Here is a 24,268-nt window from a genome sequence, read left to right as displayed (position 1 = left end):
AACTTCTAACTGGATTAGGACTCTGGGATAGAGTCCTGATGAGACTAAAACTCTAGATTTTTTTTTGTATTTTCTGAAAAACAGATAAAAGAATTTATGAAAACAATGAAAATAGTGACAAACAGTGAAATCAAAGCAGAGTTCTGATCTAACTGGGACTTTGAAGACAGAGTCCTAATTGAACTAGGACTCTCAGAATTTTAGATTTTTTGAGAAAACAAATGAAGGGATTTTGAAAACAGGTGAGAATAAGATAAAATTGAAGTCCGGTTCAGAGTCCTGATCCGACTAGGACTCTGAGGAAGAGTCCTAATTCGACTAGAACTCTAAGAATTTTAGGTTTCCTAAAAAGCAAATGAAGAGATTTTAAAAGAACTTTTGAAAACCAATGAAAATGGAGTGAGAAAATAAACTTTGGATAGAGTCCTGATTCGATCAGGACTCTGGGATAAAATCCCAGAATTTTGAAATTCCATAATAATGGTATAATAATTTTGAAATTTGGAAAGATAAATAAAGAGATTTTGGAAGGATTCTCTCTAAATTGAAATCAGAGTTAGAGTCCTGATTCAACTGGGACTCTTTGAATAGAGTCATGGTTTGATTAAAACTCTGAGTTTTTGACTCATTTCGAAATATTTGATTAAAAGTAGATGAAATAGCCACGAAAGATAGAGTCCTAATCCGACTGAAACTCTAAAGAAAAGTCCTAATCCAACTAGGACTCTGGGATTTTGGCCAAAAATGGAGGAAATGGACAAGGGATATGACTACAATTGGTTTTAAACCAAAATGGAGTTTTGAAAAAGTTTAAAAAGATGAAAAGGCAGAGTCCTGATCCAACTAGGACTCTAAATTTTTTTTAAAAAAAATGATAAATAAAGGAATCCAGAAGCGACACCACCTAAATGAGTCTCATCTGAGAATTGGAATTGAGTTTAAAATGAATCCATATTATTTTTCTGAAGAAAATAAGATCTTGGGGGTTAATAAATGGAAAATATCGATGCAAAAACCCAGGTTTATGAAATTTTATGTTGAAAGAAAAGTTTTAAAACTCGAATCTGGATTTAATATTTTGAAAACAGGAATTCTGGATCTCGATAATGAGATTCAATGACATGCAATGCAATGAAATGACATGACATGTCAAATGCATGCAGTGATATGCAGTGACACATGAAATATAAACACTAGATGAGGGTGGAAATTTAGGGTGTTTACAGATGCCCATCTTTGCTATTAAGACGGTTGGAAGCCTAGCTTAGTAGCAAAGAAAAACACACCAAATTTGGACTATAAAACTGCCTCAGTTAGAAGAATCTGACCGGGTATGAAAGAATTGGCTCCGATGGTAATGATAAATATGGAATAGAGAATAAAAAATAAGATTCACATCATCGTAATGAGGCTCAAGCTTAGCCCTTAACCTGGATGGGACAAAAAAAATACCTCATGGAAGATCGAGGTTCAGGCTTGACCCTTAACCTGAAAGGGGACGATACCTCATGGAAAAATGCAGCTCAGACTTAACCTTTAACCTTAAAGGGGACGATACCTTGTGGAAAAATGAGGCTCAGGCTTAACCCTTAACCTGAAAGAGGACAATACCTCATGAAAAAATGAGGTTTAGGCTTGACCCTTAACCTAAAAGGGGATGATAAACGGAATCCTCAAATAAAAAACCATGATGGGACCTTCAAATTTTGCACAATAAATTCAAAAGGGGTTTGCAAAAGGAAGAAAGGGGGTTCCCTAAAGCTTGAAAAGAGATTCATCTTGGGCATCTCATTGCTAAGACTAGATGACTTTTAAAATAGATGACCTTTTGCAGAAACGATTCAGATTTAACCCTTATCCTGAATGGGGACTGTCTATGGTGGGACAGTAGGGTACACAGAGAAGTGTGTGAATCTGAGAGCCCAGGCAATCAGATCAAAACAAGAAGGGAAGGATCTTGGACAACTTTGTTATCCGATCCTAAAAAAAGGGATAAAAACAACACCTGGATACATCAAAATAGATATCAAGCTCTCACTTCATGTCAAAATAACTTGAAAATATTGCCAATAAGATAAAAATTATAGTTAATTCAAGAATGATTGAAAATAAGCACATATATATGAAAAATATTCTCTCTTTTTGCCTAAAGTATTACCTCTATCTGAACTTAATTTCATAGAATCAAGATTCGAATTCAAACTACTTGTAATTGACTTTCTTCAAGGAGGCTATCAATTTCCTTGATATTAACGAAAAAGAAAGAATTCTCATTGTGAAATCAATTGGTGAAAGGATATTGATAAAAGAATTTCACAAAATTAAAGAAGATTCTTGGTAGATTCAATAGTTTCATATCTTGGGATTCTTTCATCATGATGGTCTTTCTGCACTTTTTTTTGACAGAATTGGAGCTCTCTTGGGTTTCTGGGGAGTTTATTACATCATTATTCATTTTGGAGATGTCCTAGCTTTTCTTTTTTTTGGAAGGGTACGTCACAAACTCCTTCAACTTGGAGATGTCTTGATTCTTCTCTGTCTCAGGGATTATATTGACAGTATTGGCTCATTGGTTGGTGGTCTCTTGATGACAGCAGAAATTAAATATCTTTTAGGGTTTGTCGGGAGGTTCATCGCATTCGCCTTCAACTTGGCAGTGATCTGAACTTTCTCTAGAAGGATTCGTCACAATCTCCTTCATCTCAGAGATGATTCAAATCTTCTTTAGCCTCGAAGGTCTAACTCATCCACCAACCTTCAACTTGACGATGATTGAGAGATCCCTTTTGCAGATATTTAGTTATAGCTTAAATGATTGAGGAGATATGGATTGGGTGAACTCTTTTTTTATCGCTAAGAATATTTCCACTGCCTCATTTTTACAAGAATGGTCTTTAAAGATGTGACAGAGTTGCGATCAATATCAATCACTTACGGCTTTGCGACAACATTAAATTTTCTTTGTTGGCCATATCAAGGATTTATTCTTCATCCCTTTGGTTGGCCAATAGAAAGAATTTGGATTTTGAATCCTTCTTCGCAAAAGCTTCATTCTTTTTGGAAGTAATACTGAAAGTAATCTGAGGTAATTCTTTTGTGCAATAAGAGATTTTTGAGATTAACAACTATTTTTCATGACAAATTGACAAAATATTCTTGGAATCCTTGGTGAAAGAAATCGCTTGAGGTCTAAATGACACATCCGTGGCTAGATTTTCCTCTCCTTTCCCTAAAGGAGAGACTCATGCTTGACCCTTACCTGAACGGGTAACAAAAAGATACCCCTCTCTTCCCTAAAGAGGAGGTGTTTGCAAAACAAACTTTCAAAGAGAAATAAAGTTTTCGTCAAAACTCCCTATTTATAGACTTCTTTTATGGAAAGGGGGCCGCTAACAAAGGTTGGAAAGGATATCATAGAGGAGCGAGTCCATCACACTCTTCCTGGAAAAAGGGTTCTCGATGACGAGGTGACCTAACAAAAGATATTTAGGGTTACAAGGAGAACGAGCTTCCGTCTTAACTCTCTCTGGAAAAAGGGTTTCTTGTATGACAATAAAGATTGTTCTGCAAACTGTTCATGAAGCACAAGTCCCTTCAAACTCCCCCTAGAAAAGGGGTTCAACGAACGAACAACAAAGACATGCGAAAAGAACGAGCTTCCTCGAACTCTCCTTGAAAAAAGGGTCCCTCACAAGAGAAATGATTGATAATTGATTTTGAGCTAGTTGGCAGATGAATTCAACACAAAGGTCGAATCTCAAAAGACCATAATTGTCAGATGTAACCTGAAGGTTGGAAATATATGATTGACTTCGATAAAATCTGTTAACCCAAAGGTTTTTCTTGCTAACAATTGATGACCGGAGGTCTGACTAACAAAATAGATGACCCTAAGGTATGTTTGATAGACTGGAGTGACCCAAGGGTCTGACAAAGATTGTTTGGTTTGCTGAGAGAATCAAAGAAATTCTCTCTTTCTCTTCTCTTCTCCTCTCTCCCTCAAGCATCCCTCCTCCTCTTTGGCTCCTCTCTTGGTGGCTGAAGTGAAGAAGAAGGAAGCCTCTCCAGTTCAAGGTAGGCGTTCTTTCTCCTCTTTTCTAATTTTTCTTTTTCTTATTTTTTAAATTTATCAAAATCGCCCCCTCCCTTTTTCTTGTCTTCTTTCATGCAGTTTCTTTCCAATATCATGAAAATAATTATGTAGATTTAGTTTAATTCCATGTTAATTTTAATTTCTATGTTTTGATCAATTCAAGTTGCTATTTACTTTGTGCATTTTTATTCTAGCTATTTAGAATTGGGATTTGATCTTCAATAGATCAAATTTCACATTCTATGGGAAAAATCAATTTTAATTTATGCTCCAATGCTTTTAACTTCATTTTAGATGCTTTCATTTCTGTTTTTATATCATATATGATCTAGAATAATAGATCTCATGTTTGATCATTGGATCAAATCATTTATGAGATTTTATTCCATTCAATTATGTTGAGATGATATTTTCAATTATGGTCTATTTTTGCTTTCATCATTTTGTATATAATTAGATATTATTTTGATTTGATTTTTTTTCATTATCATATATATGCTTTCGGGATCTTCACAAAAAAACAGATTATTCTGAGTTGGTTTGATCCCTAAAAAAATTTGGGATTCAGACCCTGCTATTTAGCTTCGTTTGAATTTGGCCTGAAATTAGACCAATTTGTTAGAGTGATTTCTCCTTAACCAGAGATGATCTTTCAAATCGGTAAAAAGGGATGTCTTCAGCATTGTGTCTAGTTTGTTCACATCAAATTTCATCAATTTTAATGGTGTTTTTATGCCCGATTTTGGTTAAAAATTTAAACCCTATTATACTGTATCACTTTTAGGGTCTGATTTTTAACCCATTTTGTTAGAGTCATATTTCCCTAATGGGAGTTCATTTTTGAAATATGTAAAAAATCTTCATCTGTATGTCTAGTTCATCTCAGTAAAATTTTATTCATTTCTATGAAGTATTTTTATTTCTTTTGTATTTTAAGTCAAAATCTTGTCTACTTGCAATTTCAGGCATTATTACGACTTAAAACCAACTTGTTGAATTCATATCTCTTTAATGAAAGATCATTTTTTAGATTTGTAAAAAGAAGTTTTTTTCTTAGAATGTCTAGTTTATGCACACTAATTTTCATAAATTTTTATTAATTTTTATACTGTCATTCGAACAAAAAACCAGAAACCTGTTGATTTTCCTTTCACAGACTTTTACAAATTTTTGGTCAACTTGATCAGATTGAGTCTCCTCAATGAAAGATCATTTTCTAGATCTGTAAATTGAAGAATCTTCAATGAATGTCTAGTTTATCTTCATGATTTTGTAATAAGTTTTAAGAAGTTTTCATTTCTGATTCTGATAAAAAATCAAAACACTGTCATTTTGCTTATTTAAGCATTTTTTAAATTTCATTTCAACTTGTTTAGATGTGTCTTCTTTAATAAAAACTCATTTTTGAAATTTGTAAAAAGGGTGAGCGAGATTCTATTATGCACGAGACGCACCGGCCAGGAGCTTAGTAGATCAGGTGATCTCTGATTTGACATCTTCACCGTCATCTCAAAGGATGCCAAATCACTTTCCTAAAAGTCGTTTGGCAGATCACCTGATATGCTCTTGAGTCAAGGGGAGGCAGTGCACGCACAAGGCTCGACGCTCCGGTTTGAGATTTACTCTTACCAGGTGGTAGCGGTACGCCACCCGTGTGCGTGAAAACTCAAGCACGAACAAAAATCAAACCAAACCAAACCAAGAAGCAGGCAGAGGCACAGGGGCCACAGTAGAGGAGGGTGCAAATAGGGAAACACATTACAAGCGCCGCAGGCCGCGGTTGGCATACGAGGGACATGGGAAGCAGGTGAAGCACAAATCCTCCAAATTCCCGATCCCTCTCTCTCTCTCTCTTCGATCGGTCGGATCGGTTAATGGAGGGTTCGGGTGGGAACGATGTGGAGCTGTTGTCTAAGACCCTTCAGGTGGAGCACAAGCTATTCTACTTCGATCTCAAGGAGAACCCTCGGGGTCGCTACCTTAAAATCTCCGAGAAGACCTCCGCCACCAGGTCTACCATCATCGTCCCCGTCAACGGCATCGTCTACTTTCTAGATCTCTTCAATTACTACGTTAATACCGATGACCAGGACACCTTCAGCAAGGAATTGCAACTGGAAACAAAGGTCATCAACCCCCCTTCTCTCTCTTTCTCACTCTCTCTCCAAAGGATCTTCTTCCTTCCTTATTTAGAACCTTCGTCCTTCTTCCTCCTCTTCCAGTTTAATAATTTTTGGGTGGAAGGTGTCAACTTGGATTTGCTAAGGAGATATGGTGCTGACTTTTCATTGATTTCTTTTAGGTATTCTACTTTGACACGGGGGAGAATAAAAGAGGTCGTTTCCTAAAGGTAAATTACATCTTATTCGGGCACTTTCCCTCTCTCCGTTCATTTGATTTTTCTGTTTTTGGACATGTTCGGTAGTCCTTGGTGGTCGTATTCCCTTGAATCTCCAGGGGTTTTCTATTCATATTGTTGGCAGTTGGCACCGATCCGCAAGTTGTCCCTTGCTATTTAGTTTGTTCTCGATGTGGATATTGAATATGGGCTATCTTGTGCTCAGATTAGTGATTTTATCTCCTACATTTTTATTTTAAGTGCAACTCTGTGTGATTTCATATGACACATGATTTTGGCAAAGTTAACTGTGGCTGTCTTAAGCTAGTTCTAAGAAAAAAAAAAGCAGGCGCTTGAAAAACTATGGAAACGATCGGACTACTATTCATTTAAGGAATCATTTGAGCTCTGAAAAATCCGAATCTTGAAGATAATCTTTTGAATTGTTATCATCAGGTGATGTTTGGGTGCATCCATTCATCCGAAAAAGTGGGATCAGTTGGGATACTGCATCGTGGATGCAGTGGCAATAACTGTCAGAGTATATATGTTGGCTATTTATGTATTTATGTTTTTTGCTTGCACCCCTCCCTCTGTAATTTCATCATGCGTTTATTTGTTCTTTATTATCTGCTCAGATTAAAAGGCTAAAAAAGGTAAAAGAATCATTTTGAGATTATGGGGATTTCAGTATGTGCTATTTTGAAATATTTTTTCATGTTTCGGCTGTTTACTATAGTCTGGGGTGCTCTTGTCACATTGTGTCCCAACTTGCTAGTTTGGCATCAAAGTTTTTTACAAGGTTTTTAGAACACCTCAAAAAGCAGACCAGATTGCAGGTGTGTAGTCTTTTCTGCATCATATATGATATTTGATGTATCACATATTTGACTTTGGAAAGGCAAAATGACACATTCTTCTGGTCTTACCCTCAAGTTGAAGATGGTACTTGGAGCTTGTGATGCTTGTGTGTGTTTCAGTACAAAATGAAGGTAGAAGGATGTCTGGGGACAGATCCTGTTAGGTATTCTGTTCCATATATTGTAGTATGTTAGAGAGGATTTTACTGCAAAAGGTTGTAGAAGATATAGATTGATTATTTGAAAGTCTCTGATTGTGCAATATGGACTGATCTGCTAAGTGTGTATGTGTATTCTAGAGGAAGTCCTGCATGCCACTAGATATGGTTTTTGTTTCTATTGGTCTAGGGAACAAGCAGCCAGGTCTCAAAGAACACATCTTAAACTGTCTCCATATATGTTAGAAAGTTTTAGAAGCCACAATTTTGGGTTGAGAATTGAGATAATGGTGCATAATCTGGAGAACATTTTGCCATTGATGAGCGTCTCATTGGAAGAGGAATGAGTGTGAAAGTATCTCCAACAAGATACTAATATCAAGACCTTAATATTCTTGATATTGAACCCACCACGAAAGCACAATAAGAACACTTTAGAACACTTGTGCACAAAAAGCACAACCCACAAATAACTCACAAATGCACAAAGGCATAAAATAATGGAATCAATTTATTGAGAACTTGGGCTTTGACTCAAAAGCCATGGAGAAATACAAAGGGGAGAACCCCTATTTATAACATCACTAAAGGGGGCCTTGGAGGGGCTCCACCCATAGTCGTTGGAGCCCCTCCAACGGTCACAAATGTGACCGTTGGAGAGGGCCCAACGACTATGTTGGTGGGCCCCCCAAGGTACCTTTTAGGTACACATCCAAAAAGAAATAAAAAGAACAAAAAGAAAAATAAAAATAAAAGAAAAATAATTACAGTCACATCCGAAAAGTGAATGTGCGCAAAAATAGGGAAAAGACTAAACTACCCTTATGATAAAATAAATAGAAATATATATTTTATATATATATTTGAGTAGATACATATACATATATATTAATATATGTATATGTATTACCATATATATATAAAATATATATATTACATTATATGATTAATGTACATAATTTAACACCCCCCCTCAAACTTAGGGCAGGATGACCGAGAGTTTGCTAAGAAGGAAGTTGAAGCGCGGAGCACACAAGGCTTTAGTGAAGAAGTCTGCCAACTGATACTCGGACGTGACATATGGAAGGTCAATGATTCCTTGGAGATACGCCTCCCGAACATAGTGACAGTCCATCTCGATATGTTTAGTCCGCTCATGAAAAGTGTGATTTTTAGCAATATAAATCGCACTTTTGTTGTCACAGCAAAGCTTGGTAGGCCCTTCAATTTTGATTCCCATATCTTCCAGCAACTGATGAATCCAAACAATTTCCATGGTAGTAGTTGCCATGGCACGATATTCAGCTTCAGTTGATGATAGAGATACCTTTTGCTGCTTCTTGCACCTCCATGAGATCAATGAGTCTCCTAAGAAAACACAAAAACCAGTGGTGGAGTGACGGTTATTTGGGTCACCTCCCCAATCAGAGTCAGTATAAGCAATTAATTTTAACTCAGAACAGGAAGACAAAAAAACTCCCTTATTAATAGTGTGCTTTAGGTATCTCACGACACGCAAGATACATCAACGAGCCTACTAGTTGCCTGTAGGGAATAGGATCAGAGAGAGGAACACCATCATCAATCTTCATTTTTGCTCTTACTATAGCAGGAGTTTCACAAACTTTATTATCTGTAATACCTGACCTGTCAATAATCTCAGATGCAAGCTTAGTTTGAGACAAAAAGTACCCTCTATGAGAGTATGCAACCTCAATACCCAGAAAATAAGTTAAGAAACCCAAATCAGATATTTCAAACTTATCCTTTAATATGGACTTTATGCTTTTAATCCCTTTAGAATCACTCCCAGTAATAAGCATGTCATCCACATATAGCAACAGAATAACAATCCCTGCATTAGACTTTCTAACAAACAAAGCAGTATCAGTAAAGCATGATGAAAAACCATTATCTAACATCACAGAGTTAAACCTATCATACCAAGCTTTGGGAGCTTGTTTTAAACCATACAGTGCTTTCCGAAGACGAAACACTTTTCCTTTAGGATAAGGAACATCCATATATACTTCTTCGTTTAGATCTCCGTTTAAAAACGCATTCTTAACATCCATCTGATAGATGTTCCATTTGTTTATTGAAGCAACAGTTATAAGACATCGGACGGTGACCATCCGAGCAACGGGGGCAAAAGTCTCCTCATAATCAATCCCATATTTTTGACCATACCCTTTTGCAACTAAGCGGGCCTTATATCTCTCAAGAGACCCATCACACTTAGTTTTGACTTTAAACACCCATCTACACCCTATTGCTTTCTTATCTTTAGGAAGGTCTTGAAACTCCCAGGTTTTTGCTTTCTTTAGGGCTTCAAGTTCATTGTTCATAGCAACTATCCATTCTGGGTATTTACGTGCTTCCTCAAAATCCCTAGGTTCTATGTACGAGTGAATGGCGCTTAGACAGGCTCTATATTTTGGTGAAAAAGACTCATATGAGATGAACCTAGAAGGGGGTTTTCTTGATCTTTCGGTCCTACGAAGATTTCCTTCACTTGAAGGGGTAGACTCACTATCATATCTTTCGAGGGCACTTCTAAAAGTACTCCTATCTCTATGAGAGTAGGTTATAGGATCTCTATGTGGTTCTTCATTAATGGGTTGATCAGTATGAGTTTCAACATTTAGATTTGTTTCATCATCGCTAGTATCATCATCTTCAGTTAATAAATCAAACAGAAAAGAATAATCTATATTCTCATCATTAGTTTCAAGTTTTTCGAAACCACTAACATTTTCCAAGAAGCTTACATTTCTGGAAACATAAAGTTTATCACTCTTAACATCATAACAGCGAAAACCTTTATGAGTTTCAGAGTAACCAAGAAAGGCACAAGGAATGGCCTTAGGGGAGAGTTTGTCATTTTTATCAGTAAGGACAAAACATTTACATCCAAAAACCCTTAACCTGCTATAATCAGGTTCTTTTTCGTATAATTTTTCAAACGGGGAAATCTTGTTCAAGTTTTTAGATGGAAGTCTATTTATGAGATAGATAGAGGTAAGAGTGGCCTCCGCCTAGAGTTTTTTCGGTATATTTTGAGAAATGAGCAAAGTTCGTGTGGTTTCAATAATATGCCTATGTTTCCGTTCAGCCAACCCATTTTGTTGGGGGGTTTTGGGACAAGATTTTTGATGAAGAATTCCATAGTTTTCAAGATAGCTTTTAAATTCATTGGAAAGGTATTCGCCACCCGAATCGGTTCTAAAAATTTTCAAATTTCCATTAAATTGATTTAAAACCATCATATGAAATGTTTTGAAAGTTGAAAAAACTTCATATTTATGTTTAAGAAAATATATCCAACTAAACCTAGTGAAATCATCCACAAAGATAACATAGTACGAAAAACCTCCCTTGGATATCACCGGAGCTGGACCCCATACATCGGAGTGAACGATTTCAAAAGGTTTTGTTGTAAACATGGATCTTTGAGGAAAAGGAAGACTTCTCATTTTTCCAAGAATACATTCATTACAAACAAAATTTTCATTACAAAGATGCTTAACAAAAGGCAAATAAGAGATTTTAACAATGTTGGATGACCCAATCTCTTATGCCATACATGAATATCTTTGTTTTGAGCAACATTACAAAATTGATTCTTGGGAATTTTAAGAAAATCAACATAGTAGAGGTCTCCTCTCCTAGAGCCTTCCCCAATCAATTTCCCGGACTGGCGATCCTGTATCCAACATTTATTAGAAAAGAACTTTATATCGCAACCATAGTCCGAGAGTTGAGAAACGGAAAGTAAATTTAAGTTTAGTTTTGGAATAAAACGAATTTTTGGGATAAAAAAATCTTGTTTTTCAAAATTACCCATTCCTTTAATTTCAAGAGGGGTTCCATCCGCGGTTGAGACAAAAGATGGAAGGCGATTTTCAGAATAATTAGAAAGAAAACAATGACTTGGAGTCATATGAAACGAAGCACCAGAATCAAGTAGCCAAGATGTCTTACCAAGAGAGGAAGAAGATGACATGGCGGCTCCAGAAGTGCCTCCTTTGAGAAGAGGTTGAAGAGCATCCATAATTTGATGAAGCGAAAGAGGTTCATTCGATGTTGAAGGCCGTTCCTCCGATTGGGATGCTAAAGCCGCGGCGAGGAATTTCTTCCATTTAGGACAATTGGGTTTGATATGTCCCGGTTCTTTACAAAAATGGCAAGTTAATTTGCTATAATCTCTCTTGCCATATCGATCATTTTGCCCTTGATTTTTGAAATGGGGCGGTTTGTAGGTCTTCAAATTATTACCGGGTCTTGACACGGCATTGACCACTTCATAGTCATTTTGAGAAGGTGTAGCAAGAATGCTTGAGTTATTTTTACTAATCCCCATACGTGTTTCCTCACCACTTAGCTTGGTGATGACATCTTCAATAGATGGGGAGGTAAAAGCCGATAGAAGGGAGGACCAAATTTGCTCAAATTCGGGTCTAAGACCATTTAAGAAGTTGAAGAAACGATCTTCCTCAAGTTGTTTGTGCCTTAACTCAATAGCTTCTCCACTCCATTTTGGTTCGAGCATGGCAAGCTCGTCCCAAATAGATGATAATTCGGCAAAATATTCCCGAATAGATAAATCATTTTGTTGAAGAGTCAAGGCTTTCTTTTGGAGGTAGTATTTGTGAGACAAGTCTCTTGACGTATACATTTTTTCAAGGTATAACCAAGCTTCGGAGGCCCTTTTAAATTTGATGATGTTGGCATTGATCTTGGTTTCAACGGACGAAAAAATCCAAGACAATATTTTGAAGTTCTTCATTTCCCACTCATCATGCCTTTTGGAATATTCTTCTAAGGCCTTTTGTCTATCTTCTCCTTCAAGAATTTTGATTTTCCCTTTCTCTATAATAAAAAGCTTGGGTTCGGGTTCCGATATGGATCCTTAAACATAACCCCAAAGACCTTTCCCTTTGACGTGGGCTTCCATGTTGCCGGCCCAAACATGGTAGTTTGAACCACTGTTTAAAACCAAGGGAGAAGTGGGAGTCTTTTTCACCCATTATGGAGAAGAGAAGATGAAAAATAAAGCGTACCTTAACGGATTTTCAACCTTTTCTTGACAAAAGTTGCTTCTAAAATATTGCCCGGAGCAAATGCTTTACTCAAAAACTTCACTAGCTTGAGAGCACGATTTTCGAGGTGCTTCACAAGAGGCGAGATACACGATCTTCTTTCTTCCAACGAGGCTCTGATACCATGTGAAAGTATCTCCAACAAGATACTAATATCAAGACCTTAATATTCTTGATATTGAACCCACCACGAAAGCACAATAAGAACACTTTAGAACACTTGTGCACAAAAAGCACAACCCACAAATAACTCACAAAGGCATAAAATAATGGAATCAATTTATTGAGAACTTGGGCTTTGACTCAAAAGCCATGGAGAAATACAAAGGGGAGAACCCCTATTTATAACATCACTAAAGGGGGCCTTGGAGGGGCTCCACCCATAGTCGTTGGAGCCCCTCCAACGGTCACAAATGTGACCGTTGGAGAGGGCCCAACGACTATGTTGGTGGGCCCCCCAAGGTACCTTTTAGGTACACATCCAAAAAGAAATAAAAAGAACAAAAAGAAAAATAAAAATAAAAATAAAAATAAAAGAAAAATAATTACAGTCACATCCGAAAAGTGAATGTGCGCAAAAATAGGGAAAAGACTAAACTGCCCTTATGATAAAATAAATAGAAATATATATTTTATATATATATTTGAGTAGATACATATACATATATATTAATATATGTATATGTATTACCATATATATATAAAATATATATATTACATTATATGATTAATGTACATAATTTAACAGGCTAAGGCAGACCTCTTTAAAGGTTTGGAGGAACTCTATGCCACCAAACTAATCGGAAAAAAGAAAGGTGTAAATTGGAGGCTGATGCAAATCCTTATCCAGATCATGGTGGAATAAAGAACCAGTATATTACCTTAAATAGGAGCATGCTGAAAATATCTGCTATTGTCATGCCGTGGGACCTAAAGAGGAGGATGAATAATGGCTCTTGTCTGTTAGCTGACGGAGCCATGCATGAATTGAACAAATACATACTGGATGCTGCTAAAATTTCTTGAAGCAAAATTCAAGCCATGGGTTGCAAGAGGTACCTCCCCTATAATTTGTTTGAACATAGCACTGGACTTGAAACCACTTTTTACAAGAATAAATTGGTTATATGCTATGTAGAAAATTTGCAATTTGCTGTGGCTCATGGCCTATGTAACATGGGTACTTCAACCAGAACACTGTACTGGTGGTGTTGTACCCATGTCATACGCCTGCTGGTACTGGGTACTTCTAGATACAGTTTGATTGGGGTTTGAACTTAAACCAGATCCTGGGGATCCATTTTATTTAACTTAAAATCAAATCAATATGTATTCTACGCTTGACATCAAAAGTGTTCTGTTAACTACACATTCTTGATCATTACTTGTTAGTTAACTATATTTTTGACATGCTTTTAAATTTTTAATTCATAATCGGCAGCCTATAACTTCATATCTATAGCATTTTGTAAAATGTGGCAAAGTGTTCTTTTATGCATGTGTTTGACAGTTTCTGTATGCTTTATAGCATAGTTACCAGGAAGTGAAATGGATACGAGATGCAATGCGTGAAGCGGAAATGGGGAAGCGAGTGCTAAAAAGTAGTGTGAAGTGTGAAGCAAAATTCATTTTGGAAGCTTGCGAGAAGTGAAAAAGGAAAGGTGAAGGAAACAAGGGAGAAACAAGTGGGAAGAGAGGGGGAAGCGAGAAGAATAACTATTAACATGAAAAACACAAAAACACAAAAAACAAGGGGGAAGTGAAAAAAATAAATATTAACATGAAAACACCAAAAACAAGGGGGAAACGAAAGGGAAGCGAGTGGGAAGCGTGTTTCCAACAAATGGGAAGCATGCTTCCTGTAAATGGGAAGTGAGTTTCAGGAAAGCGTGGCACTTCCCGCTTCGGAAGCGCTCTCCCACCCCCCCACCCCTATTATATATCTTAGTTACCAAAAACACCCCTATAGGCGGGGGGGGAGCGCTTTTGAAGCGGGAAGTGCCACGCTTTCCTGAAACTCACTTCCCATTTACAGGAAGCATGCTTCCTATTTGTTGGAAACACGCTTCCCACTCGCTTCTCAAATTGCTTCCCTTTTTGTTTCCCCCTTGTTTTTTGTATTTTTCATGTTAATATTTATTTTTTTCACTTCTCCCATGCTTCCTCCTTGTTTTTTGTGTTTTTCATGTTAATAGGGTTTCGGGGAAGCGTGGCGCTTCCTGCTTCCGAAGCACTCTTCCCGCTCTATAGGGGGTGCTTCTGGTAACTATGCTATATATATGCACTATGATTGGGAGTAGATACAAACTAGTTATGGACCAATTTGAATCATTGATTGGAAAAAGAATTGAAATACACCAGTCTTTAGCAGCGGGCAAACTGCTAAAGGCTGTTTTTCTTTTTTCATGTTTTTTGTGTCTGCACCCAGTTTGTACATACTCTCTCTCTCTCTCTATATATATATATGTCTGTGTGAAAATTTATTTTAGTTTTGAACCTCGATCTCATACAATATATGTCACAAGGTATAGATGCAAGTGTGGGTTGTAGGGTATGACAATAGAAGTGTACAGGGTGCAACTATATATATATATATATGTATATATATATATAACACCACACATAGACAGGAATGGAGAAACAAGACTTCCTAAAACCGCCCCCCTATGTCACCTGGGTACAGGTATGGGTGGGGTACAACACTGCAAATTTTAAAAATATGGGTATGGGGACACGGCTATATATATATATATAAAATCACATAAATATAAAATAAATTCAAAATAAACTGAATATAATCTAAATATATATGCTATATCTAAAATATATATTATATACTGAAAATATGAAGTTATAAACTGAAAATATAATTATAAATTATAAATTGAATACAAACTTGTATGTACAGAGGGTAAAATGGCGTGTCCGGGTGTCGACGCCTGTCAACATGGGGATACGCATATTGACACAGGTACAGAGGGCAAAACAGAGTGTCTGGGCACCATAGCCGACCCCATCTAGTTGGGATATGGCTTGATGATGATGATACATAACACCACACAGAGAATGAATGAAAAAGACCTTTTATGCACCTTAAAAATGGATGAAAATAATCCCACATAACAGGTAAGATCAGTTGTGGACTGCTCAGATCCGGAATCAGCATGATCCATACCTATGAAGTACCAGTATGAGTACTCTTGTCGGACCATGTGGGCATGGGTACTGCATACTTTTGAAAGTACACATGTTGCATAGCATATGGTGGTACACACTTATTTTCATGGATCTAGCCACTAAATATTGGATCTAACCATATAGATTTGTTTAGCATGATTATTTACTATGTTAATAGTTTAATCATCAACATGTCATAATATTCTATTCAAAATGGTGAAAAATCAATGGCTCATAATTCATGAAGATGAGGATGTTTAAAAAGCAACCCAAAAACATCATGTTGAAACTAACTTTAACACATAAAAATAGTAAATAGAGCATGCTAAACATGATCCAAAGGTTAGTTTTTGCTTTTGCAGGTTAGATCTATCTAGATCAAGAGTATAACATGGCAAATTATGGTGGTTTGATACCACATTAGAAGCTCTCTCTCTCTCTACATACATACATATATATATGTTTGTATATATATATATATATTTACCCACTTTATAGAAATTTCTATCATACTCTTTCTACCTTTGTCATACCCCATGCCTAGATCTGTACCAATCTGACATAGCTCATGGCTTTGATAGGATTGTGTGCTGAGGCTTTTGGGACGTGCATTTGCAAGAACATTTAAATATATCACAAGTTCCATCTATCCACGTGTCTATGCAAGGATCTGAACAAGTTATGTTGAGGCTAATCTCTGAGGATCCTTAACCACTTCATAACAAACAGATCAGGTTGGTATCCCTCTTAGGTGTACAAGAAAATGAGAGAGGGCTTAACTGAATGTTTGAATACCAGAACTCTTAGCTCTCTCTTAAACCAGAGTGCATCACATCATAAAACATGAAGTAGTTGATTGCATTCTGTATTTGGATTGTCAAGCTTGATCTTGAAAAGCACGTGGCTTCTTGGACGGGGCCTCTGAATGTTCACATTGGAAGAGATATGTTTGGGAATTTATTGATGTTTTGAATATAGTACTGCCTATTGATGCCTCAATCTCCATTGCCATGAACCAAGCACAAGATAGGCCCTTCATAATGCAGTAATCTTTGGATCACGGAATCTAGTTTGTTACTCTTATTTCTTGTTGACATGGATCCCTACCCTTCATTGTTTAGAAAGGTTGAGCTAAGATACCTTGATGGGGATGCTATTCTTCAGTTTAGTTATTCCCTTTTCTATCTAAAGAATGTTTTGGTTTTTGAAAAGGAACCATCTATTCTAGCTGCAGACAGACACACGGGATACGACATGATAGGTAGTATGCGACAAGTTTTACAAAGCTTCGCCATGGGGACATGGCTATGTGTGTGTGTGTTTAAAGTTCACTGTCTAAGGTAATGAAAGCTTGAATATCATCTTAAATAGTGCAAATTCTTGAACAGCAGTTCTAGTTAATGAATATGGAATAATGAAGCCAAGTTGAAAATTGAAACAATACATATCCGTTGACATTTTGAAAAGAAAAATAGTAACTACAATTGAAGGAATAAAGTTGGATATAGACACAAATGAAGTTAGGCACATGGCGTTTACCATGTCAATCTCAAGTTGGACTGTCCATGAAATCTCATGGCATGTCTAGTTTCCCCATCAGGTCATGTTGCGTTGATAGGTGGCCTAGTCATGTGACAAAGCTTCTATTAGCTTTTTGAGATTGGTGCACAGTGTGTATGCTCCAATTTCCAACCAAACACAAGAATGTGTGATAATGATCTTTGTTTGTTCACTATCGAGGACTTGTTGGTTGATGAGAGGGCAAGGTTGTTCTCAGTGCATTTCACACGCTTTCACAAAGGACTCCTATAGAGGTGCATTATACAGTTGTAGAGGCTGAAGTATCAATTTCCCAAGAAGAATGTTATCAAGGCATTCCTTGGTTCCCATGCATCAACTGCAGCAATTGTATTCCAAAAGCAGTTTGCTGATTTCTGAATATATATAATGTTGCTATTTAGAAAATTAATTTGAAGCTAATAGTGTTTCAATCTATGTCACATGGGTGCGGGTGCGGCAAAAAAAAAATTATATATATATATATATATATATATATATATATATATATATATATATAAAATTTATGCAGGGGAGGGGTCGAGCTGATGAGTTGTGGAGCCTGATTCAGAGTTTTTGCCCTTGCAGAAGGGGGGGGGGGCAGGGGCTCCCCCCGGCGCGGGTCTTGCTGCACGTTCAGCGGGCGGGGGTCTCTAGGGGGCAGCGCCCCCAGAAGAATTTTTTTTTAATATAAAAATTGGACACAAATGAACCTAGGTGCGGTCAATGCACCCAGGGTCAGGTTGACAGCATCGGGTGCCGCACCTGCATGCACACCCGCGTCGCGTCGACGAGGGTGCGACACCCAGTTTGCCGAGTCCCTGTGACATAGGTTTCAATTTATGTTCTTGTCTATTATCTAAATGTTGAGAAGGGCATTAAAGGTTCATATTGAGCATGAGAATATGGGACGGAAAGATGGGAGAAGTATCAACACATAATGGTTTTGCTTTAGTAAGGTGTATACTGTGCAGGAATGCAATATATTGTGTCATCTTTGTGTGTGTTACCCCTCCATATACATTTTATAATTTATATGGGTATTTGTACTTTTCAACTTTCTGTTGTCAAGTCAAAGTTAGGAATCTATTTTAATCCCTTTTCAGATTGTTAGTGAGAGGGGTCATTATCATGTCTTGTTGTAACCTCTTCTTTGCATGGTGTCCTTTCTCACCCTCTTTGGTGTATCTTCTTCCTCTTTGCTTGATATATACATGGATTCATATTAAATGGATATATATTTGCTACAGTCGACTGTATGTACAATCAAGTTGGAAATCATAGGTGTGAGTTGTATCCACTCAATCTCACTTCATTGATGTGTTCAACATGATTCTTTTGCTAGTGGTTGCACCTTGGAACATGTTCTTGTGACATAAAAATATGATTTTTTTTTCACGAAATTTTGGCACATTGTGGGTCATTGATTTTTGAAGCCTTAGAAAGACCTGCTTACACATTGCAAACACATGATCCAGAGCCTATTTTCTACTGAACATACCATGTAGATCACATCTGTATGGTTAGGTCCAAAAAAATTCGAAAAAATGTGAAGTGGCATTTTCTGCCAGAGTATATATTTGTATATACAGTCAACTATAGCAAATATATAAATATCTAGTGAGATAAAAAAATACCTTTAGTGCGATAGGTAATGAACAAGAATATGGAGGAAAAAATACAACAACAACAACAACAACAACAACTACAACTACGCCTTCATCCCAAAACCATTGGGGTCAGCGATATGAACAAAAAAAGAAATTCATTTGGGGTCTTCCACATGAATCCTTTTCCTCCAATCATTTCTATCCAATGCCATGTCCTCGGTGAGGTTCAAAGCATTCATATCTTTTCCTATCATCTCCATCCAAGTCTTCCTAGGCCTACCCCGACCTCTTTTAACTAATATATTTTCCCATTTCTCCAACCTTCTAACTGGAGCATCATTAGGCCTTCGCCGAATATGTCCAAACCACCGTAAACGATTCTCTCGCATCTTATTTTCAATGGGTGCAACACCTACCTTCTTACGTATCTCCTCGTTCCGAATCTTATCTTTTATTGTATTTCCACACATCCATCTAAGCATCCGCATCTCAGCTACACTCATTTTTTGAATATGATGTCTCTTGGCTGCCCAACATAATATGGAGGAAAAAATAATTTAGGAATTTCTTTTTGAGTCCATTGGGAATTGCCCAACTTGAATTATGAGGACAAATGCTATTTTTTTCCTTAGGAAGAATGAAAAAAGATGACTCCAATCATAATTTAATTGATGATTTCACGGATCTGTTTGTTGTCGATTTATATCCATAAATGTACAAGATTGAAGTTCCCTTGCGACTTACATTGTACAGTTGCGTTTAGAGTCTGTTTTGCTTTTGTTGAGTCTGATGTAAGCTGCCCAGTTCAGGTGAATCAATACCCCGAAGGGGCAGCCCGTATACTTGAACTGTAATGGCCTGCGGGTAAAATTGTGAATGAAGTAAATGCGTTGAGTTTTCTTTTATTCACTCTCGTTGTGATTGCTTCTTGTCATTGCAATTTCTCTCCCTCTATTCTCTCTTGCTCTCTTACACTCTGATTACAAGCTTCCGCGATCGGCAAGCGAGCTGACAAGTAGGTTTGCGACGGTGAGGAAGGACCGTCGCGCTGCACTGGCCCATTGAAGGAAATAGGCCCGTGACAAGTGGTATCAGAGCCCGTTCTCGTGCTGGGGAATGAACTCCGGAGTCGGTGTCGACAGACTGCGATTTGTAAGCAAGACATCGTGGCGCCTTATCAAAACTTGCGCAATACCAAAGGCAAGGCAATTGCCGAAGCTGAGGAGATGGGTTCACCTCCGGGCCAAGAAGAGTTGGCTGCAACTGTTAACAAGCTGGTGGAAGATGTGACTTCGCACGAGGAAGCGATTTCACGTGCATGTGAATCATTCATTGAACTGAATGATGTGGTGGCGAGCCTGCAAGAGTAGGTAAACTTACTAATGGGGCAGGTCACTTCGTTGACGACTACAGTGGCTGACTTGCAGACTGAAGTAGGGGAGCTTTAGTTGAAGAACCGTACGTTGCAGCAGACAGTGACCCTAAATGGCGGAAATGGTGAGAGGCCATCAAGGATTGATGTGCCAAGACCCGCGAAATTCAATGGTTCTCGTGATAGCAAGGCCATTGAGAATTTTTTGTTCCAAGTAGAAGACTACTTGGATATCCAAAATGTGATCATTGAGGATCTGAGGATTAAGGCCGTAACAACCTTACTTGATGGAGATGCCATCGCTTGGTGGAGGCAGAAGCGCAACGACATGGAGATGGGTCAATGCGTAATAGACACTTTTGACAACTTCAAAATGGAGTTACGCAACTATTTCATGCCAAGAAACGCCCAGAGGCAGACGTACCGAATGGTTCGTGAGCTCAAACACTCTGGTTCGTTGCAAGACTATGTCAAAACATTCCAGAAGCTTATGTTGGAGATACCTAACATGTCAGAAGATAACATGCTCAACTGGTTCATTGTGTGACTTCAACCATAGGCATAGTCTGAAGTGGAAAGGAGCAACCCTCGTATTTTGGAAGATGCATATGTGGCGGCCGAGCACTTAGTTGACATTCAACGCAAGCCTTTCACTCCATCCACCAAAGTTGGGAAGAAGCCTGACCACGAAGGATGGGCGGCGCGATGATAAAGGTGAGGCGTCAACACGCCATCAATCCGAAAAGAAACAGAACTACACAAAGCACAACAATAGCAACAAGGGTGCGGTTGTGACATGCTGGTTCTGTGGCGATAGGCACATCGCCAGGCAGTGCCCAAAGCGCCTCGTGAAGGACAATGGGCAAGCCAACGCTGTACAGGAAGAATGCAGCGATACTGAATGTAGTGGCACTAAGACGATGCAACCAAGGATGGGGGCTATGCGATCAATTAACGCAGCTAGAAGTTACGCGGCTAAGAACATGCAGGTCAGTAAGAAACTTATGTACTTGGAAGTCATTCTGAATGAAAAGTCTATTTCAGCAATGATAGACTCAAAGGCCACACACAACTTTGTCTCGCGGGAAGAGGCAGAGCGGTTGGACTTGAAGCCTCTGCCAAAGCAGAGGACCATCAAAACGGTAAACTCTAAGGCCAAGCCCATTCTTGGTGAAGCAAGAGACGTGACTATTCAAGTGGGGAGTTGGGTCGACAAAGCCAACTTCTCTGTGGTGCCCCTGGACGATTTCAAGGTGATTTTGGGTATGGAGTTTCTGCGAAGCCAGAATGTTATGATGCTGCCAAAGTTTAACACGTTGACGATCATGGGGTCAGACCTGTCCCACACAATGCAGTGCCTTGCGCAGAAAGGCAAGACTTCAATGCTATCGGCAATGCAACTGAAGAAGGGTGTCAAGTATGGGGAGCAGACATTATTAGTTACAGTGCGCGCAAAAGAAGAGAAGGTAAAAGCAGTATTGCCGCCGACCCTAGCCCCACTATTAGAGGAATTTCAGGGGGTGATGCCTCCGGAATTGCCAAAGCGTCTTCCGCCAAGACGTGAGGTCGACCATAAGATTGAGTTGACCTCGGGAGCGAAGCTTTATGCAATGGTTCCATACCATATGGGGCCAGTTGAGCTGAAGGAGCTGCGCAGGTAGCTAGATGAGATGTTGGATGCAGGCATTGTTCGTCCATCGAAAGTCCTATTTGGTGTTCCGGTCCTTTTTTAGATGAAACATGACGGCTCCAAGCGGTTATGTGTGGATTATCGTACTTTGAACAAAGTCACGGTGAAAAACAAGTACCCATTGCTATTGATAGCGGAGTTGTTTGATCAGATAGGCAGTGGCTGTATCTTTTCCAAGTTAGATCTGCGATCGAGTTACTGGCAGGTGAGGATTGCTGAAGGTGATGAGTCGAAGACAACTTGTGTCACTCGCTATGGTGCTTACGAATTCTTAGTAATGCCATTCAGGTTGACAAATGCTCCAGCCACGTTCACGACTTTAATGAACCAGATCTTCTACCCTTAGACAAGTTCATGGTAGTCTACCTGGATGATATCGTGATCTACAACAACAACATGGAGGAACATGTCGGGCACTTGCGAACCGTGTTTCAGGTGCTGAAGGAGAATGACCTTTGTGTTAAACGAAAAAAGTGTCTCTTCAGGCAAGAGGAGATCAATTTCCTTGGCCACGTTGTGGGGCGTGGTGCACTGCGTATGGATGGGCAAAAGATAAAGGCCATCCATGAATGAGTTCCGCCAAGTAAAGTGCCAGAATTGCGGTCATTCCTTGGTTTGACAAACTACTATTGACGTTTCATCAAAGGCTATTCCCTCATTGTTGCGCCCCTCGCCGATCTGTTAAAGAAAAATCGGGCATGACTCTGGACAGGAGCGTGCCAAGATGCCTTTGATGGCTTGAAGAAAGCCTTAGTGAGGGAGCCAGTGCTGCGACTGCCTGATCATTCGAGACCCTTTGAAGTCTACACGGATGCCTCAGGCTTTGCCATTGGCGGAGTTATTATGCAAGATGGCCATCCGATCACAAGCTGAAAGATGCAAAGAGGTGTTACACAGTGCATGAACGTCTGATGACTGCCATTGTGTACTGCCTCAGGACCTGACAGCACTACCTCTTGGGTGCTGAGTTCGTCGTCAAGATGGACAATGTGACCACGAGCTATTTTCAGACACATAAGAAGTTGACGCCTAAACAAGTTCGATAGAAGATGTTTTGGCTGAGTTTGACTTTGCCTTGGAGTACAAGGTTGGAAAGACCAATGTTGTGGCGGATGCCCTGAGCCGTAGGGCTGAACTGGTAGCTGCGCGCGCGGAACCTTTTGAAGTGCATTTGGAGGGCGCATTGCTGAGCTGCATCCGCGAAGGTACGCAGCAGGATCAGACTACAAAACACCTTATTTCTCTAGCGCAGTTAGGGAAGACTCGGCGATTTTGGCTACAGGATGACCCCCTTGTGATAAAAGGGGGATGCATCTTCGTGTTGCGGTGGGGAAGCCTCCGTCGAGAACTACTTAAGGAGTGCCATGATACACTATGGGCCGACCATCCTGGTCAGGAGCGGACTTTAGCACTCCTTGAGCGTGGCTACTATTGGCCGCAGATGAGAGACGAGGTTGAGGGATATGTGCGGACATGCCTCATCTGCCAGCAAGATAAGGGGACAAACTAGAAGGCTGCCGGTCTCCTTGAGCCTCTACTAATTCCAGAACGTCATTGGGATATCATCTCCATAGACTTTATTGTTAGTCTGCTAAAGGTAGATGGCCTCAGTTCTATTTTGGTTGTGGTGGATCATTTCTCAAAGTATGCCACCTTCATCCCAGCTTCCAAGGAGTGCTCTGCAGAGAAGACTGCAAAGTTCGTAAGCATGTGGTGAAGTACTAGGGCATACCAAAGAGCATTGTGAGTGATCGCGATGCTCGTTTCACGGGCAAGTTCTGGCGTGAAGTATTTCAGCTACTTAGCTCTGATTTGCTGTTTTCAACAAGCTTCCATCCACAGACAGATGGGCAGACAAAGTGCATCAGCGAGATACTTGAGCAATACCTTAGGCACTTTGTTAGTGTCAATCAGAAAAATTGGGTGAAGCTCCTTGATGTGACACAATTTTGTTACAATCTGCAAAAGAGCAAGTCTTCAGGTCACAACCCGTTTGAGATAGCCACGGGGCAGCAGCCACTGACCCCGCACACTCTTGCCGTATAAGAAAAGGGAAGGCCATCCTTCGCCTATCAGCTTGTCCGCGATTGACACGAGCAGAATGAGTTGGCGAAGGCATTCTTACACAAGGCGGCAAAGAGAATGAAGAAGTGGGCGGACAAGCATCGTCGGCCCGCGGAGTTCCAAGTTGGGGACCAAGTGTTGGTGAAGCTATATCCTGGTCGTACAGGCATCTTCCGCGAGCGGCACCGCGGACTGCTCAGAAAGTATGAAGGACCCTTCACCATCACAAAGAAGGTGGGCAAGCTGG

The 24,268-nt window shown here is 39.1% G+C and overlaps 1 protein-coding gene and 1 long non-coding RNA gene across 2 annotated transcripts in view; both read left to right on the top strand.

The window, feature by feature from the left end:
• Positions 1-5,800: 5,800 nt before the first annotated feature.
• Positions 5,801-24,268, top strand: part of LOC149817433 (transcription factor Pur-alpha 1-like) — a 57,308-nt gene continuing 38,840 nt past the window's right edge. The window contains exons 1-2 of the mRNA XM_089984927.1: positions 5,801-6,219; positions 6,396-6,443. Coding sequence (XP_089841053.1) covers positions 5,968-6,219; positions 6,396-6,443 — 300 coding nt within the window. The 5' untranslated portion in view covers positions 5,801-5,967. The remainder of the gene's footprint in view (positions 6,220-6,395; positions 6,444-24,268) is intronic.
• LOC149817434 (uncharacterized) lies at positions 6,450-13,365 on the top strand. The gene is made up of 2 exons (XR_016427232.1): positions 6,450-7,798; positions 13,300-13,365. It is a non-coding gene; the product is annotated as an uncharacterized LOC149817434 (long non-coding RNA).

Source organism: Nuphar pumila, chromosome 13 (assembly GCF_984573655.1).
Source record: "Nuphar pumila chromosome 13, dmNupPumi1.hap1.1, whole genome shotgun sequence".
Classification (NCBI taxonomy): domain Eukaryota; kingdom Viridiplantae; phylum Streptophyta; class Magnoliopsida; order Nymphaeales; family Nymphaeaceae; genus Nuphar; species Nuphar pumila.
This window is presented reverse-complemented; position numbering and strand designations above follow the sequence as displayed.